The sequence below is a fragment of the Glandiceps talaboti genome, chromosome 8 (assembly GCF_964340395.1).
Source record: "Glandiceps talaboti chromosome 8, keGlaTala1.1, whole genome shotgun sequence".
Classification (NCBI taxonomy): domain Eukaryota; kingdom Metazoa; phylum Hemichordata; class Enteropneusta; family Spengelidae; genus Glandiceps; species Glandiceps talaboti.
The window spans coordinates 4,992,933-5,013,858 of record NC_135556.1 but is presented as its reverse complement, the minus strand read 5'-3'; the positions used below and the strand labels follow the sequence as shown (position 1 = coordinate 5,013,858).

At 36.4% G+C, this 20,926-nt stretch overlaps 1 protein-coding gene across 3 annotated transcripts in view; it reads left to right on the top strand.

Moving 5' to 3' along the window:
• Positions 1–20,726, top strand: part of LOC144438455 (rho GTPase-activating protein 26-like) — a 58,750-nt gene extending 38,024 nt beyond the window's left edge. Inside the window, exons 11-26 of one of the 3 annotated variants that reach the window (XM_078127482.1) lie at positions 408–543; positions 1,076–1,132; positions 1,809–1,887; positions 2,310–2,349; positions 3,292–3,354; positions 3,917–3,991; positions 4,689–4,776; positions 4,947–5,111; positions 5,445–5,604; positions 6,246–6,486; positions 8,013–8,144; positions 10,809–10,884; positions 12,007–12,108; positions 12,574–12,615; positions 13,426–13,517; positions 14,179–20,726. In XM_078127482.1, coding sequence (XP_077983608.1) covers positions 408–543; positions 1,076–1,132; positions 1,809–1,887; positions 2,310–2,349; positions 3,292–3,354; positions 3,917–3,991; positions 4,689–4,776; positions 4,947–5,111; positions 5,445–5,604; positions 6,246–6,486; positions 8,013–8,144; positions 10,809–10,884; positions 12,007–12,108; positions 12,574–12,615; positions 13,426–13,517; positions 14,179–14,279 — 1,649 coding nt within the window. In that variant the 3' untranslated portion in view covers positions 14,280–20,726. Of the gene's footprint in view, positions 1–407; positions 544–1,075; positions 1,133–1,808; positions 1,888–2,309; positions 2,350–3,291; positions 3,355–3,916; positions 3,992–4,688; positions 4,777–4,946; positions 5,112–5,444; positions 5,605–6,245; positions 6,502–8,012; positions 8,145–10,808; positions 10,885–12,006; positions 12,109–12,573; positions 12,616–13,425; positions 13,518–14,178 lie in introns of all 3 variants that reach the window. The other 2 variants (XM_078127481.1, XM_078127483.1) reach the window with 2 other exon arrangements.
• Positions 20,727–20,926: the final 200 nt, after the last annotated feature.

Here is a 20,926-nt window from a genome sequence, read left to right as displayed (position 1 = left end):
CTGTATAGACTTAAATATGAGTGACCTAGGGAGGGGGGGGGGAACTTTGTCACTATGAGTTGCTAGACGAGTAGTGACAACCCTAGGTCATGGGTATTTTCCAGCTGAATGAAGAAAAATATTGAACAATAACATAATTATACCAGCACAAGTAATATCAAAGAAAAATCGGGGAAAGTAATGACAATTTTGAACGTTTTGACTCATATTTCAAACACAACAGAACCAGTGACGTAGACACGTGTTGTTGTGACATAGATTCACATTGTCGTGATGTAGAACGACCAGAGTATATATTCCATATTTTTTGTTCAAAATGGTTCATGCATAGTGTATAATACATGATTAGACTCAGGAAATCAATTTACGTAAAGTAATTATATTGTGGCTGTGCTATTGTATTTCAGGGGCACTTGGTTCAACTTGGGTCAAACATTACTGTATGTATCAGAAAGATGAAAAAATGTTCATAGTTGTGCCATATAATCAGACAGCTGGAAAAGTGGGTACATCAGAACTGCTTAATATCACCTCCTGTGTCAGGTAAGTTGGCCTTTTCTTAGTTTCTACTCACCATGCTATTTTGTGTGGTGTTTCCTACTTTGTCTGTCTGTCTGGCCATCTGTCTGTGGGTGGGTGGCTGGTTGGCGTTCTGTGTGTGTGTGGGGTGGGGGTGGGAGGTGTGTGTGTATGTGTGTGTGTGTGTGTGTGTGTGTGTGTGTGTGTGTGTGTGTGTGTATGTGTGTATGGACATAAGATGGATAGCCATACATTTGTAAATCTGTCTGCCTTGTTAATTTGCCTTCATCTAACCATCATATGTATGACTGTCAGTCTGCAGGCATGTTTACAAAGACTGCATGTTAGGATACATGAGTTGTGTTCATCAAAGTATGATACAACAGATACTATGTTAGTATGTATTTCTACTCCTTGCTATCAAAGTTACTGCAATATTAGTTACACTACACTTTTGTAGCATAAGTACTGGTAGGCATGAAACTGTTAAGACTTTAATAGTGACTTTGACATTGAAATGTGGAATTACAGTTTCTTATTATGTTTTGTATTGCAGGAGGATGGCAGATTCTATTGATAAACGATTCTGCTTTGACATAACAGTGCAGCAAAGGTATGTGATCAATGTTAGGAGTAACCATGGCAATATGTGATCAATGTTAGGAGTAACCATGGCAATATGTGATCAATGTTAGAAGTAACCATGGCAATATGTGACCAATGTTAGGAGTAACCATGGCAATATGTGATCAATGTAAGGAGTAACCATGGCAATATGTGACCAATGTTAGGAGTAACCAGACTTGACTGTCTGGCTTGAAGTAATGTTGACCACAACAGCCTAGATTTCTGATCTTTGAGCTCCATTGTCAGTGACAGCTGAACGAACCTTTGAGTTAGGTTGATTCTCCTTCATTGGTCGTTGTCCTTTGGACCGTATACATGATGAAATTGCTTCCTATCATTGCCTACAGTTGAGCAAAGGTGGAGTTACATACTAGACATGTGTCAGCTGGATTTGAACTTGAAATATTAAACAAAATAACCAAGAGTCTAGGCTATGATCAACTGTTTTCCATCTCTTTCTAAATATTAAGTCAATCTTGTTACATGCTAAGGTATACAACTCCTGAAAGTGTCCTAGAACTGTGTCAAGGTACCCTATCGTCCATCCCAACACTGTATATGTTAGAGACTATAGAACTTGGTGATGTACATATATGTGTACTAAGTGTTGAAGTAAGTACATGTCCATGTTGACAATATCTAATGATTTGTTTATTGTTTAGGCCTGGATCCATAACACTACAAGCTGTCACTGAGGTAGACAGGAAGCTGTGGTTAGAAGCGATGGATGGCAAAGAGCCAGTAAGTATATACTGCCTTCTAGTGTTGATTAATATGCAGTTACACCATGACTAACAATTTGGTGTTCTAAAAGTCAGGTCTTCTGTTTCTAACTAAAACTAGTATAGATTTTTATATTTCTTTGTATGGGGTGGGGGGGGGGGGGTGTTACAAACCGAAGTAAATATTTCATGCTGTAATTTTATATTCTTGTAGACAAAAAGATGATTCAACACAATATATATTTGATATATAATCACAATGATGTATTGCTTGGAAGCTTGTCCTTCCTTTCAAGGTCAGTGACTTGCTAGAGGGCGCTCTTCCCTTGGACAGCAAATTGTGATGCTAGAGGGCGCCCTTTCCTTTACTGTACCACAGTGAATGGTAACGTGATTGCTACTGTTACATATTTATTTTCTCTTTATTCTGTGTTATCATAGATTTACATTGCACCTGGAAGGAATACCAGTTTGGAAGAGAGTAAGTAATTGTTGTCAGTAATGTATTAGACTTGTCTTAGTGTTACAACTATAGTTCTCTGCACCATAGTGGGTGGAGGGTCTATGTCTGCACCAAGCCATATGTATATATACTTCGAGGCTCGGGATAATGTTTTGGCAGCTCTGCTAAAATCTAAGTGGATCGTATATTGACTCAGACACTTGTAATTGGCTACCCTCCTAATTTAAGTCATTAGGTGGCTGTGGTTACATCATAGGTTTACATATAAGATTGATTTAGATTTTTAGAAGAGCTGTTGTGGGGGTACTTTCAAATTCAAAACAGACTGCTGTGACAAGTGACAAGTCATGTAGAAACTTGTACAAATACTGAAACAAAATTTGAACATTAAATGATCACTAAAATGTCATCTTGAATTCAATAAAAGAGTCGGTTGTATGCTTAAACGGTTGTATGTTGCTGAATATCTGATATTATAGCACAAATGAAATTTAGTGAACACATCAAACACAGTTTACTACCAAACATGAGAGACTATACAGTTTCAAGTAGGTGATACAATGTCTCATAATGATTTTACAAATTACACAAACAGTTTTGTGTTTGAATCTCGCATGTTTCATCCGACAGTGATGTTGATTTGTGTTCACAATGAGATAAAATGTAATATTGTATATGCTTGCATGATTTCCGTGGCGGTATTTTATTTTATTTTATTTTATGTAATTTATTACAAAAAACATTGTCTGAGATGTAAAAAACACGCTGCCTAATTGGAATGCTATAGTCACTCTGGTGTGGTAGTACTGGTACATGTACATATCATCACTATATAAAATAATCAATGAAGATATGAAAATAGATAAATGTGTACTTGGCAATTTGTCAGTGAATGGTTATAGCAAACCCTGTAACTGATATTTGTTTTAACATAGTGTTCACTCTCTGCTTTCTTTATAGATTTGTTGAATGACATTGGTTTAAACTTCATCAAAAGGTGTATAGAAGCTATTGAAACCAGGGGTAAGTTAATAAACAGTTGATGGATGCCTGTCATTTTGACATTGATATTACCAGCATCCATGATGGAAATGTACACAAGAGTTTCTGTTCATCTTAAATTCTATAAATGAAGAAGTTGAAATGGACGAAGAGAGTTAATAAACCTGTAGTCAGACTGGGTTAAAATTGTAGGTCAAGGACATGGTTGGTAGTGCAACCTGACAAGTTTTCAGAGAGTTCCAGGTTTTGAGGCCAGCCCTAGTCACTTTTGTCCTTTTCGGTTTACTACAAAACTTGTGAATGTTGGTTTACAGTAATTGCAGTGTTTCATTGAGAATCTACTATTATTGTGACTATCAAAAGTAAAACTGTAAATCATTGTAACATCACATATCAGATTCTCCAATCTGTCCTATTTCTTTTACATCCAATTTATGTTTTAATGAACCATACACATTATGTAAGACAGTGTGTACATTGTGTGACTGCAAGGTGTAGCTTTGTGTAGTTCTGCTCTCCAATACATCAGTAATTCCAAAATAAAGGTTTTAATATTAGCACACTCTCCTACTGTCCGTTACAGGTCTTAATGAGCAGGGCCTGTACAGAGTTGTTGGTGTCAATTCCAAGGTCAACAAATTAACTGGCATGTGTCTAGGTAAGTTTTCTAACCACTTTTTTCCCTAAAAGTTATTGAAAGGAAGGTGTGTTTATGGTACCCACACAACGCTTGGATATGTGACATCACATATCAGGAGACAGCTGAAGTAATGTCAACTGAAAAAGATACACAATTGTAATATCAAAAGTAGACCATCTCTTTCATTAGGTGTGTCAACACATTATATTTATCAGGCTGAAGGAGACTTATTACAACTCATTTTACGTTAGTGTTCTCTGACTCTGTTTGATACAACATGCAGAAACCAATAAGAAACTCAAAAGTCCTAGACTTGAAGACAGCAAGATTGAATGAATATAGTTTCTTGCAACATTTTTAAATATTGCAAAATGAAATGAAATAATGTGCCACTATGCAGACATCAAAACATTGGTGTCTGCATATCTGTGTCTAGTTGGAGTAGGTGTAAGTGGTTTATTTCATTTTGACAAAATGTAACAAGAAATTGCAATCTTGCTATCTCAAAAAGTAGAATGTACAGTTTCTTATTGGTTTCTGTGTGGTTGTATCAAACTGCCAGTGAACAGTAACTTGAATTAGGCAGTAGTTGTAGAAATCATAAGGATATACAGAAGTTGAGAAAACTTAACTGAGGTTCAGAGTGATATATTGTGTGTATGAAATAACAATATGTACATGTAGTAACCTTTTCTTTTTCCCCTTTTTTTGGCAGACAAGAGGAAAGCAGATAAAGTCAATCTGGATGATCCCGGGGAGTGGGAAATCAAAACAATCACCAGTGCACTCAAAAACTATTTTAGGTTAGTACACTATATCATAGCTACATCACAATGGCAAAAAAAATAAAAATTCATGGTATCTTTGTAAGATTCACACACAACACTCCTAAATCCATCAACCACATTTACATTTACATGGACAGGAAAGTGCATCACATTTTCATATTTACATGTAATATTTTTATTGACAGAAATTTACCAGAGCCCTTGATGACATTCAAGTTTCATGAAGAATTCATCACTGCTGCAAAGAAAGAGTCTCGGACACTTCGGATAAATGATATCCATGCACTGGTACATCAAATACCTGAACCTAACTTTGAAATGCTTGATATACTTATAGGACATCTTAGACGGTAAGTGTAGTCTTCCAAATTACAAATGGCAACTTTCTCTCTCAAATTGACCATTAGCTACTTTCTATTGTATCTCAGATTTGCATATCATGTGATTAGGGGATAACCAATAAAGTTCGTTACCCATGATTCATTGGGAACTCAGTGTTACCGTATCATCAGATGGATTACAATAATTCATTTGGATCTGAACATTACCATATAAGGTGATGGGGTGATAGCCAATCAGATGGATTACCCATGATTCATTGGATCTTAATGTTACCATATAAGATAATGAGATCTTAGCCAATTAGATGATTACTTATGATTCATCTTCATTCATTTTGACAGAGTTGCCAGCAATTGTCCGAAGAACTTAATGACAACGGCTAATATTGGTGTGTGTTTTGGTCCAACTTTAATGAGGCCTGAAGAAGAAACAGTGGCAGCCATCATGGAAATCAAATTTTGTAATATAGTTGTTGAAATTCTTATCAATGAATATGAGAAGGTAACTCACCAGATTTTTCTGTCTTCCACTCTCAGCTAGTGTAAATAGTCATTTTTAAAGTGCTGCCTTGACCACAATAGAACTTTCCTAATTTTAAATAGCCACATTTCTAGGGAACTTCTGAAACTGTCCCTTGACTCCCCAGGATTGATGTAAAAATGTTATAACAGACCTGTCCTGCTGATGTACATGGTCACAAGAACTCATAAGATAGACTATCTTTATGTCCATGATATTAATTATTCAACTAATCCCTCCATACCAATATCCCACATTACTCACAGCAGGTCATTACATGTATTCCTGAATATTTTCTTTCATTCAGCTCGGAAAAAATACAAGTGACCTAAAGGGCCTTGTCACAGTGAGTCAAAGATGAGTAGTAAAATACAAGTGACCTAAAGGGCCTTGTCACTACAAGTCAAAGACAAATGGTGACAAACCCTTTTGTCATTATTATTATCAGTAATACCTGCACAAGTTTAATTTGCAAAAAATATTGTAATTCTTGATGTTTTGAACATTGCAACTAGGACACATGTTGTGATGTCAAGTGACTTAGACATAGATCCCGTATTTTCTGTTCAAATGCCAACACATTGGTTTGCACATAATATAATGTATTTTATGTCTTGCTTCAGATCTTTAAGACTGCTCCAGATGGTGTAGAATACAACAAATCCAAGGTCCTAGCACATTCAACGCCACCACCAACAACAACTATTCATCTGACAAGACCACCGAAACCACCAGCGCCCCAACCACCCATACATATACAACAAACCATAACCCAACCACAGGCAAATCAACAACTGCAACCAACACCGACGAGTCAACAACAGACAACTGCCAATCTCAGAAGACTTAATAGACCCAGAGGAGGTATATATAATTCAGGTGATTGTAACTTTGAGCTTTTTTTGCATTTATGTTTTCATGCACATTGTATGATTGGATTTTCACTTGGAATTTATTACTTTGACTACATTAGACAGACATGTCAGTCAGAATGGCTAGAATTGGAAATAGAACTTCAGATGGAAATATTCATCACTGTTAGCACTCTGGTTAAAGGGGAACACCACTGCAGGAAATAGAGACATTTTCATAAACTGTGGGTTCTGGATAGTCAGTTCATGATTTTACATCACCTACAGTTACTTGTGATTTCAGAGAAACATCAAGTTGATCTTGTGCATTTAAGGGTATTTTTGCTGTGGGTTAAGTTGATCATGGAAGTCAGCAGAGTTGCACAATGAATATTTGTGAATCCTGAGTGCTTATTCCCTTCAGTGTAAAATGTCTCATGAATATTCATTGTGCAACCATGAATATATCATTTCTGATGACTCCCATGATGCAATGGCCCATAGCAAAGATACCCGATAATGGCAGAAAATTAACTTGATGTTTCTGTGAAATAACTCTCCAGAACCCATAGGATATGAAAATGCCTTCAGGTTTATTTCTTGGAGTGGCGTTCCCCTTTAAAGGAGTGTTCACGATGACAGAGTTTTCAGTTTGAACTAATTATAATACAGACAATAAAAAGCTACTAACAGCCAATCACAAGAAGCTTTCTAAGTGAAGGCAATAAAATCCACCAACAGCCAATTACAATGAATCTTACAAGCTCTACTAATAAAGGCTATTAACATCCAATCAGGATAAATTCCACTGTGAAATGAAATCTACAGTGCATGTGTGCATGCAAGCTGCATGTAAGGTAAGAATTGCTTTAAAACTGTATTAAATGAAGATATTTTCCTAAACTGGGTTGCAGAGAGTCATTTTATAATTTCACATCACTATACATTTTGAGTATTTGTGAAGTGTACCTTTGAAATATATATCAGCACTTAAGATTTCTTGCCTGACATAGTCATAAATGTCTTTTTATTTCAAGCATACATTTTTTTTAGACCCCAGTAGATTTTTTTGCCTTGCCTTGCCAGCTTCTGCAACAATTTGAGGGCATTGCACATTTGAAAGGGTGCAGGGAGAGAGAAATTGCATTTAAACATACATACGGTGTGAGCAATAAGTTAGAACAGTGGGGTGTTAGGTGGGTTGGGAATCAGTTAGGGTTGGGAATCAGTTAAAGTGGGCTGGCAGTAATTTAGGGTGGGAATAAGTGAAGTGGGTTGAGAGCGAGTTAGGTTGGGTTTTGAGTGAGTTACGGTGGACTGGTAGGAAGTTAGAGTGGTAGTGAGTTAAGTTGGTGAAAGTGTGTTAGAGTGAGTCAGGGGAAGAGTGAGTTGGGAGTTTGTAAGTATGAGTTGGAGTGAGTTAGGGTAGAGTGGTTGATGCATGTTAGCATAGATGTGTTTCATTGGTCTGTTGAGTTTATGCTAGAGTTCTGTACATGTTAAATTACCGACAGCCTGGCTGTATATGTCTTTCTACAGATTCCAACACAGAAGGTCATTACACTGGGAGTAGCAGCAGTAGTTCCGAATCGATAAGTTCAAGGTCATCGTCTACCACGCACTCCTCTACTTCGTCACCCCCTGCCAACAAAAAGAATCATTCCAATCCGGGTAAGAGGTCACTCAAATCTCCACTAAAGAGACTGGGTAAGGGTTATGAGGTCGCCCATTATCAGGCATAGCATGAAAACCTACCAAATATTTACCCATATTCATTCTTAGAGTTTATGTTTACAATTACTTCTGTAAAAACTGCAGTTTGGTGAACCAGTCTGAGAAAGATATACATTTACTCCAGTTAAGGGGTCAGAGTTATGTGAGGGATTGGTTTAGACCCCCTAACAGACCTTATTTGTATCACTGATTATGACTGATCCACTGTACTGCAGTCGTTATGTTTTGTGTAAAGTTTTTGTTTTCTTCCTGCTCAATCAGGAGTACCAGTTTTAAAAACAAACTGCATGTTAAAAAAATGTAGTAATAATCACAGCATGTACCCATAAATCTTTGTCATCAAATTTTAAAGGAACCTAACTCTCCCAAATCACGTTACTCATTCACTTTGTGGAGTTCTTATTATTTGTTAACGTTTTAGTCACATTATAGGTTGATTCTGTGATGTATGTACAGTAACAAGGCAAAATGACTAGTCTCCAATAAATAGACCACTTATGTGAATGTGGTTTTCCCATTATTGAAAACTTTAATTATGTTTTTGAAATGTTTTTGAACTTTAATTATGTTTTGAAATGTTTTTGTTGTGGCAATATGTCAACATCTAAACTATTCTGACTGTCATTTTACCAGTGAATTACCTACATCACAGTAAATCCTATCAGTACTTTGAGTTGTTGGCATGGATTTGAACTGAATTTTTTATTAAGATTTGATATTTGTTTTGAAGATGATGGGATGTTTTTATTTTTGTTTGCATTTATTTTTTATTGTGACATATTTTGGTGTGGTAACATTTCAAGTGTTGTGTTATTTGTCATTATGCTGATACTAGATTGTAGCTCATTGTGATTGTGTAATTGTTGCTCTGTGGCAAAGAACATCAGACATGTTTTTTGTGGCTTGCAATTTTGTCACGAGTGTGCATCGTTTTGTCAAGAAGAGTGCCTGCATATATGTTGTATCGTAAGTTTTGGATGTTGCATCAGTGTTGTCGGGATTAGTCACGAGATTGTATATTACTATATTCATCTCTCTACTTGTCATACACATATGAGTTACATCTGTCATCCAGTCATGATTCAGAATGCCATATTAATATTGATGCTTGCTGCAAAAGTAACTCACTGAATCAGCTACATGGTATCACAGTAGAATTGTAGCATTAATAACATCACGGTGCTTATAAATTATGCTGATGCTTATAAAGGTAGCAGTCTCAACCATAATGTAGTCACTCTGTCTGAGCTATTGCATTGATTTGAATCAGACTTCACTAGCTACCCAACACAACACAACACCCCTCCCAACCCTTTCTACCAATCTCACCAACATGTATGCCTGATCCATAATAGCAGGATCATACCAATGCACATTCAATAAGAGGGTAGCAAGGTCAATTGGGAGGGGGCTGCATTTATCAAGCTTTGTGCTAAGTATAATTTAACACTCTTGTCTGGTAATGTATTCAAGCCATCAGCCAATAAGTGATGCTGTACCAAGAGCTTCTATCTCAATAAGCCAATGGTGGGTGCTGTACTAACAACTTCTGTCTCCTCCCTTATAAATGCACCAGCAAGGAGATCAGTTCCATTGATGCATCATCTCTATGGTAACCAATCATTTGCATATAACTAGACATCTTTCTGTTGTTGTTGTAGTGTCACGTTTTCCTCTCCCTTTGTGTCTTCCTCTGCACAAGTCACTGTAAATGTCTCACACCATGCTAGTAGAAGTACGTGCTTGCATGATATGTCGAGTATAGATTTGTGCTTGCATGCTCTAACTGTGTACCCGTTAACTTCCCACAGTCTATATAGGTGATATAAATATAGTACAACTCCAGTCTTCACCCACCTTACACCGCCAAGGTGAGATCACACAGCCAATTGGTATACTCTTCTATTTTTGCATGCCACCCGTTTTTTAATTTGTCAAGGTTTGCGATGGCTTGCAGTGATGTTTAGATCACTTTTCTGTGTATTTCTAAACATTCCATAACAAAATATAAACTGCTTGTTAATCTTTGTGTAGTATTTCCTGTATACGCATCTCAATGTTCATATGGTGTTTGTTTTTCTCCCCTTCTCTGATTCCTAAATTACAAAACCTTGCACCTTGCAGCACACAAAACAGCGTTCCCCTGTTGACTTACAATGCCACCTTACTCTGCCTGCAAGTTCTGAGAGTTGGCTGGAATATTGGTTCTGTTCCTCTCACAGTTTTTGACTTTGATATACCTAACAATACATCATATTAACACACAAAAAACAGACTATGAGTTTAGTGATGGCAATGGAAGAACTCTTGTAAAAGTGGCAAACAGCAAGGAATTCAAGATACACGTTGTTTGTGGAGATACACAGTGACTGTACATTCAGACTACTAGTACCTGATAGATGTATTTATATACCACCCTGTATCACAACCCATGGCAGCTGTTTGCTCTGACATCAGTGGATGGAAAAAATGATGCAATGAATAACAAACCACAATCACTGCACAGGTCTAATTTTAACATCTTTATTTGCAGAGTTTTCTTGTCTAAATTTGAATATTTGAACCATGTTTTTGTGTGTTTTTTTATGTGTTTCATAACAGCACGATCCAACTCATCTAACAGTTCTACCAGTAGTAGTGTAACAGGTGGACAACCTCTTTCAAGACCCAATCAATTGTAAGTATTATAACCTGATATTACAACCAGATGTGTTTTAGATTGTATCATCATAAATATGTCTTGTGTAATAAACAAAAGTTGATCTTGAACTTTGGGTTGTGGAGAGTAATTTCATGGTTTAAATCACCTACATTACACTTGTTTCCAGAGAAATATCAAGTTGGCAGTGTCCCTCATTTAGGGATCTTACTGTGGGCCACATTGCCTCATGGGTGTCTGCAAAAATGTTTATGCAATGGTTGAACAATGAATATTCATGACTGCTAAGTCAGTGTTTTTGCTAAGGTTTGGGAACCGTGGTAACACAAAGGGAGAAATGAGTACAAGTTGCATGGTTTCCCATATAGTCTACCATAGTTTTGTTTGGGAGCCCTGGTAAAATACTGTAGTAACTGGGAAACCCCGGTAGATTTTACCAGCTTACCACCCACATCAAAAACACTGTAAGTGCGTATTACCTTCAGTGAAAACATCATGAATATTCATTGATCACTTATTGCAGAGTACTTATTTTCATATCATGTTCAACGGTTACCAAAAAAGGTAAAAATTATTACTTCCACCTATTGGGTGTACGCATATGTGCTGCCCTTTGGAGTAGGGTTTTTCGCCCTTTGGTCTAGAATGGGTACTGTCTTTGTAGAGCTAATGAGTCAAAAATGGGGTCCACTTTTCACAATTTTTTATTTTGTTTGGTCTAAAAAGGGGTCCTGGAAGGAACTCCATAATAAATTCTCGACTAGTTCAGAATTTCCATGAATTTTCCCCTGCTAATTCACTGGCTGACATTTTCATATCAATGACTATGAGATAGTATGCACACCCCCTGAAATGCTTGTTCCTAGATATTGCCCCATAATGCATTGTTACATTAACTGTGCATGTGCAACACTGCATTCATCATTCAACATTGATCTAAAATGGGGTCTTCTAAAGAGTTGAACAGTCTAAAACTGGGTATTGGTTTTGGGTCAAAATTGGTCTCAAATGGGGTCTGGGGTTGACAGCATTGGCCACACACCCCTACCATACCTGGCCAGTAGTACCCCCCACCCCCACCCCCTTTTACTGATGGGTAGTAAGTTTTATACGATATTTGTTATTTTCTACACCTGACAGAGATCTACAAGCACAGCAGGGCAAATCTTTGAAAGCAAGCAAAGGTAGAAATTCTTCATCTTCAACCTCTCTATCCTTATCTACAGGTGGAACGCCAACAACGTAAGTTTTATTGGTAAATTTAGTGTCATTTTGTAGAACAGAATGACTTCTACTCTTGACATTGAGATAATATAAAGTCAGATTTGTTGTATGTTGTACAGTTGTCCAATTAAAATGAATACATTGTGTTTTGTTGCCTTGCACTACAGCTGGGTTTGGTTTCACTGCAATCACGCAGGCTCTGTAGAAATGTACCTACCTGAACATGACTTCAGACTCTAAGAATCATTCATACAGTCTCCACGAATAGTGCCCTCTATTGGTAGCATATTGAAATGCATCACAGCAGTTGATGTGCACATTGCACTCTTGAGGCAGTGGTGAAATGGTGAAAGTTTCATGTGTTCTTCTTACACAAGGGATGGGAGACCAGTTAATTCACACATTTCATTTATATCACATCATTTCAATCTATCATATTTTCATTTATGTTCAATGTTTTATTATTTTTCTATGCCATCACAGGCCTGAGTCACCTCTGTGTCAGCTGCCAGTATCCCATAAAAAGTATGTTTTATCATGTTCATTTTATTTTGTATGTTGTTTGTACACTAATACACTTATTATTATTTTGCTTAAAATTTGCTTTTAGTTCTAATCTGTAGCTTTCACCCAGAAATCATTCACTGCAAGTCAACAAACTTATGAACATTATAATCAAGAATACAATTGTAAAATGTCATCCATTGGTTACATATATTTGTAAGAGGTTGTCGTCCTCTGGATCCTTTCATTCATGTTGTTCTCATTACACCTGTTGCTATGGTAAAGAAGATTGTTTACAGCAGGTATAGAAGTGTGACCTCCTTCCCAGTATCACCAAACCCAATCTGACACCGGTCTCAAATTGGAACTAAGATTGAACTGGTCCCTGATTGGGTTTGACAAAACATACCTCAATTCTTCCATGTTTTACTGCAGTCCTGAGTCAAAATGTGTTATTGAATACCACCCATCGCAGAGAAGTTAACACTTTATGTATACTCTTAACAATTAGCTGTTAGCCGCTAAAGATAAGCATTAATAATAAAATGTACTTAACATATTTTTTACACATAAAAATCTTCACATGTATGTCTCCTGCCCCTGTGGTACTACCTGCCAGTTGTCAGTGTATCAACTTATACTGCATTTGTTGGTAATTGTGGCAATCTCAGTGTAGTTTCCTGGCTTGTCATATGTAGCATGTAAAATCAACCAATGTGTAAAACTCCCCAAAATTTCTTACTACCTTGGTAGGTACACACGCTAGCAAAGTTTACTGAGGTAGTATAGTTCATAGAGATGGTGTGTAATTATGTTTTCTGTTCTTTTCAGAACTACGGGTATGTGTGTGAGAACACTGTATGCATGTGAAGCTGAAAATGAGACTGAGCTGTCTTTCCAACCAAATCAAATCATTGTAAATGGTAGGTACTATAAAATACCCTATATGGTGTATACCATATTCCAGGTCTTGGAAAGATCAAAGATTTCATGGTTTGGCCACTAGGAGTGCTGTTCACAAACTTGGGTGGCAGGAAGTGAGGGCCAGATTAGTAGGGCATTGTAGCATAAAGCATGGAGGTATACCATCATTCATAAAGACAGCAGACACAACGTTACCACTCATGCTGTATGTTGTTCCCCACAATACTATTTTATTAGTGACTACTAGTAAAGACATCAAAACATGCCAAACTGCTGTTTTGTAAACACTTGAAATTCTTCCACTCATATTATATTCACTGCTTCATGCATTACCATACTGTCAGTGGTCATGACACCAATTCTAGCCCTCGCCTTTACCAAATCTTGGGCACCCTCTTGTGGTGCTTGCTTTCGAAATGACTGGAATTTCGGTATCCGGAATTATAATATGATGGATTGCTAACTGTCATTTTGTGCATAGAAGTGTGTCTACTATGTGGACTGTATCTCATACTAACTGTAATAAACTAACTAATCACTAAGAATATTGGTACTGATAATATGTGGTCATGCCTCTTACAAAATATCAAAGATCTTTGAAATCACTTGTTGAATAGTCTTGATTTATTCAAAAGTTTTCCCATTTTGTGTGTCTTTCAGTCCATCCATCTAAGGAGCCTGGTTGGTTAGAAGGTACTCTGGAGGGTACACGAAGAACTGGTCTTGTACCAGAAAATTATGTAGAGATCTTACAACAGTAGCAGTCGGTGATTTTTAGTTACATTTAACCCAAATAAACCCATGATACTGTAATGCCGTCAGTGAAACAGAAAACATACAGATAGTGGGACTGACTGAAAACATAGGACTGACTGTGTACACATAGGACTGACTGTACACATAAGACTGACTATGTACACAGGACTGACTACACATACGACTGACTGTGTACACATAGGACTGACTGAAAACATAGGACTGACTGTACACATAGGACTGACTGAAAACATAGGACTGACTGTACACAGGACTGACTGCGAACACAGGACTGACTGAACACATAGGACTGATTAACATAGGACTGACTATGTACACATAAGACTGACTATGTACACAGGACTGACTACACATACGACTGACTGTGTACACATAGGACTGACTGAAAATATAGGACTGACTGAACACATAGGACTGACTGAACACATAGGACTGATTAACATAGGACTGACTATGTACACATAAGACTGACTATGTACACAGGACTGACTACACATACGACTGACTGTGTACACATAGGACTGACTGAAAATATAGGACTGACTGTGTACACATAGGACTGACTGAAAATATAGGACTGACTGTGTACCAGGTTTAGGGAAAAGAATTGTACACGTTTTTTATAAGTTTAACATGTTTTTAGTCTGTGCAAATTGTCTAAACAATTTGACTTAAACAATAGCTAGCAATCTGACGGCTTGTCTTATAAAAAATGATGGGTTTGTGTAGTATTCTACTTGGAGATCACTACAGACATGAATCACACACACAGACTGGTTTATACTACAGTCAAGACAAGTTTTATTGAAAAACAACCGTGTGTTTTGTGAGGAAGCACTGATTGAACGTAAAACTGTATGGTAGTATTGGAAAGCTTGTCTTATTTATCAAATTTAGTCTTTGGGACTCAAGTAAAAAGGATACAGAATAGCAGAAAACCATGAACTTTTTCTTCGTCTTACATGCTAGCTCTTAAATATTTTGAATCAACCAAGCCCTTAATTATTTCCTCAGAAAAATATGCCTGCTGTTGCCACTGTCTTTGATATATAAGGTTCTCTGTTAAACGTGAGAAACTGCATTCATATTTTGTAAGAGATAACTAATTACTGACTGAATTTTTTCAGTTCATAGTGAATGTTTTCCTATAAGTGTAATAGAAATATCATTAGTTTCATGCTACTATCCAGTAGAATTCACCAATTTTGCCTTTTTTTTTAGAAGTGTAATATTGAACCATTTAATGGTGACCTACTTATTGATTATACATAAAAACAAAAGTTTTGTCATCTTCCACCACTGAGGACACTGCTAGAAACATGTTCTTTTAGCTAAATATCTGATTTCATTTCATTTTGGAGTATAGCTCAGCGTATGTGGAATATTCTGCAACTACCACTGTGTGCAGTAAAGTTTTATAATTTAAGAAATGTTGAGTTTAACTGTAGTTTTGATGTAATACGATAACAAACTTGTCAACAGTTTGATATCACATTAACAGTCACCAAGCATACCATAAAACTAATCTGAAATTGACATATTTATTTTGACACATGACAAATTTGTCAGAATGATATTTAAGAATGTATCAAGCACCCTTTATTTTAGCAGACAGCACAAGGGGAAAGTAGACACTACTTTTTTTTAAATAACTGATCTGGCCAGCCATGTGTATTCAGTGTAACAATTCTTGAGACATGTCACAGCTGCTATGTATAGACACTGTATGTCTCACCTTTGTACAAATGAATATGATTGGATTTTTACCCAAAACACCCTTAGCCATTTATTGGAGAGTTCTTGTACTGAAATATTATGTACATGTATTCAGCAAAATAAATTCAGTAGAGAAATGAATATGTTCACAGCATGAATTGCCATAGGTTGAGCATACTGTGAGTGTAATCATATGTAATGTCCATGGATAGATTAATGTCAACATGTCACATATAGTTTCAGTTTGTTTTTCTGTCAATAGCATTTTGCCTTCACCAACACTCACAGTGGTGTTTGCAGATTATTCCACATTATTTCAATTTTCCTATAACCCTAATCTTACAAGCTTGGAGATTTTTACAAACTTGGTGGTTTAGCATATCCTGTCATAATGACATATGAAAACTACTGCGGCCTCTTTTTAAAGCACTGCTCCATGTGTTGTAAAATTGTACAAGTAATGCAGTGTCATTCGTTAAGAAAATGCAGAGAATTTGTTACATACAACCATATTTGTTCACTGTAATGATATGATACTGTATATCTAACCAAACTAGTACTTTTAGATTAAGAACGTGCATACAGTGCAGTGTTTTCAAGGCAGGGGTAATGTTTTTCACCCTTGCATATGTAATGAAGTGATTTGCATAATATACATATGTAATGAAGTCATTTGCATATACCGTATAGTATACTCCTCCAGATCATTTTCTAGGCTCTAAGGTGTATGTAGAATACATGATGTCTTTCACTTAAAACTCTCACAAGCGAGAGAGATGTACATATTCTTATAAATATAGTTAAAATGATATGGCATAGCATTATGTAAATTTACACCATACAAAACAAAACAATGAGTCATTTCGTGTTAAGAATTAGGCTTGTTGCGCTTTGCATGCCAGAGTATACTAAAAAGTAGACCTAATCAAATTTATCATATGCAATAGTTATTGGTAAAAAAAATACTATCATGAAAAATAAAATTCAGTATGTAATATCCATAATTATATGATTCTCAGAGTAATTAAGTAGAATAGGAACAATATGATGTCATAGGGTCAAAGTTCAAAAGGTCAGCAAAGCACATCCAGCTCTTCCCAGTTTTGGACCAAGTGTGTATTTTTTTTTAAAATTCTTTTTATGTGTGTTAAAAATACATAACTAAGCTTTCTGACATTTTTTTCAGATTGTGAGAAATGTATAATAGTTTTAGTAAGTGGATATTTTAAGATATTAGCCATAAAGACACTTTGTTGGCACAAAAGTTGGGTGTAGATTATAGATGCCAATACCAATGAAAACAGCTACAGTATATGCACACCTCATGCTTCTGTTTGAGATAAGTGCAGCTTGTGTTGGGGTGATAGCAAACAAACCACCTTGTATGTATATTCTCTCTTACAAAGAGAGAACTAGAATTAATGTGTATTAAAATGAGATTTACTCATGATTTTGTTTTCAACTGTGTAATTTCACGTAGGGCATTTCAATTTTGCACATGTTTTACATATGGCCAGTGTCCTGTGTTTGTCACTAAGCCAGATACAATTGTGGTGCCCCTAGATTTGACAAAGTTTTACACACACAAACTAAAACTAAAACTGTTATTGTAGCATGTAGTAGATATTACATACATGGGTGATTGGTGATGCAGAGTGTAAACATTGGAAGTCCCTGAAACCATACACTGGAAATCTACACAAATAAATCATTCCATGGGTTGTCCATAGACCCTCCACGTGGATAGAGGGTCCATGGGTTGTCCCATTGACTGAACCATTCTATCATTGAGTGTAATTATATCAATGTCCAATGATAGGTTAATGTCAATATGTCACTATCATAGTTTTACTTTGTTTCTGACTAAAGTGATCTCACACAAAATAATATGCTGCATCCATGCACTCCTTGAAAGCCACAGAGTGATTATGAGTGTATGAACTATGAGACAGCATGGACTCTAACTCAGAATGATGAACTCTGACACAATAAACACGAACACAGAATAAACTCTGACACTGAATGATGAACTTTGACACCGTGAACTGTGACCTGAATGATAAACAATGTAAATGTAACTAGTTATGGAGTTTATCACAGTAGAACTGATCTCCCGAGAGGTGGTGTGGGTCATGTATAGCGCCCTCTATAAGCATGCTGGAAAATATTGTGTGTATTAAAGCTGCCTTGATTTTGATTGTTTTCACATTATTACTAATACCATTGAAAAGATCATATCCTACTTTAACTGACATTGTTTTGCATTGACAAGATGTAGTTACAGTTTGATGATCAAGAAAGCTGCTGTTACCATTCATCTGCCTACATTCAGTAAGTGTATGGCTGACTGTTGGTTCAGGCAATAACATGTCACTACCTAGTTTTGAATATAGACTTTTGTTGCTGACAAGCCAATGTCAGTAGACACTCAAATAAAATAATTACAGAAAGATGAAAATGGCTGTACAAATGAGTGTTAGCATGATGTTCTCACAGTAAGTGCCTGAGCTGGTATAAGATATCCTGTCCCATCATGCTTTGTAGCATGCCCCCACACCACCAGATTTAAATCATCAGTGTTCTTCCTGAGTAAAGTAGAAATGGCACAGAGTCATCTTGCAATTGCTCAGCACCATCTTGACATAATGAAAATCCTACCCCCAAACCATTAAATTGCATAACAAAATAATATAAAAACAGCCACCACAACCATACTGCTCCTTGTGAAAGTATTCTATGGTGAACAGAAACAATATCAAAACTGCTACCAAACCATGATTCTGTCGTCCTGGTGTGTGATCAGCAAACTGTGAAAGAAAAATATGGTTACTGAACAGGATTGACACACTGTAGTGAACTAGATCTCCTTTGGTAAATCACACCTTGGTGTGGAGTAACTACCAGGCAGTGTAAAACATCATCATCTCTCAGTGGTGTTAATAACTATCATTCAGTGCAAACAAACATACAGATTGTGTATGTTTATATATTGTTGATACTACAGTGGCAGTTGGGGTTTCAGTTAATACTAAGATAGACACAAACTAAAACTACTGTGGTTGAATGTGGTAGATTTCACAAGTGGGTGATTTATGATAGCAGTGCCCACTGTTGTTTGGGGATATAATCACCCTGTAATCAAGATAGTGTAAATATTGGAAGTCACCAAAATGTACCTTGCAAGATCATGGAATTATAAGAAATGCCACCCTACTTTGTACAAATAAACCAATGTCTATGTAGTAGCTTATATCAATGTGTGACAACAACATTTTTAGTTTGAGTCTGTCATAGTTTGATGAAACCCTGATTGCCACTGTTGTAGCAGTAAGAATAACTTTGTTATAACAAAGAGTCGTAACCTTGATATCATTCTTGGGATTTATATTACCAACCCAATAGGATACCCTCCTATCAAATCAATCTCCTGTATTGGTAACATTTACTAGTTTTTGTACTAAAAGAATCTCATTGTAAAAACATCAAAACCTTTATATGTAACATGTTCAATCCTTCTGATTAGATGAATTGCCTGTCTACTAGTCATTGATGGTATTGTGTTCACTGGCTTGATGTCCATGTGTAAACATTGCATAACAGTTCTTGTAATTATATTAATTACCTGCCTACTAGTCATAATGTTTACACTGGCTTGATGTCAGTATGTAAACAGTCATGAAAGAGGTACTATGCACCTTGTACTTGCCGTAAACAAATTGTAAATATGTGGGCTGCTGCTAGAGTCTGACCAAAAGGTGATCATTCCAGTCACAGCAAGTAAAATACCATAAATAAGTTGAAAATTATAATGGAAAAGTCCAAAAAAAAAATCGTTCTAGCTACAGTTACTTGACGTCTGTTGGTAATATATACATTACTAGTAGTATTGTTGATTGCTGCCATGTGATGATACAATGTGATGATTTCTCACAGCAACATGTGTCAACATTTCAAGTTTTATTCACTGCGCTATCTTGACGGTGTATTGATGCAAGGAACTTACATATACCAGTTATTGACCGGCAGTGGTCTCTATAGCTTCACTGGACTGGTAGGCATCTCTGACATGGGATATAGAGTGTAGATGTATTACCAATATGAGTATCAATAGAGAGGTACGAAGTATTTGTCAAATAATCTCAGACAGCATGTAATGAATAGGCCATTCCAGACTGTAAACACGAAATTGAGAATACAGCGCCCTCGCTCAAATTGGGGTTATCTTCACCTCATAGTACCATTTCTTAAGAGCTTTGTCCCTTAGTATTCTGTAGAAGTATAAATCAGGAATGTTTTTCATATTGTTCAGACATCAAGGAAAGTGCTCTATGATTAACTGAGTAACCTATACCATGTATACCCCCAAGGTACACTCAGACAGGAAGTAGAGCACCACATGGCAAATTTTGGAAAGGCCTATTCACTTCACATCAATTCACCCAAAACATTCAATTGTATGGAAATTAGAGATAACACACCATTACAGATAGAAATCAAGATTTTTGTCACAACCAATAATATTTGCCAAATATACCTAGCTATAAATATCCTCCTTTTTTTAAAACTTTGTCAAATACAGGCTTAACTTTAGATGGTGTATATATCTACTGATAATATACAATATTACCATTACTGAGTGTATCTATAGTAACAGTCTTATTACAATGCTGCTAGGATATCGACTCAGAATACTGAGATAGATTTCAGCATTACTATGTGAACATACAGAAAATAAATAAAAGTCATAAATATATGTTATAATGTGTTGGCTGTATTTTTGTCATATCTCAAAGGTTATGTTGCCATGGGAAGGGTGTGTGCAATGGTATGCGCTGCCCAAATGGACCACTTTTTCGTTCAATAGTTTTCAGTCATGGCAAATTAAATAAGTCTTGCCGTCGATGTGTGTGTGTGA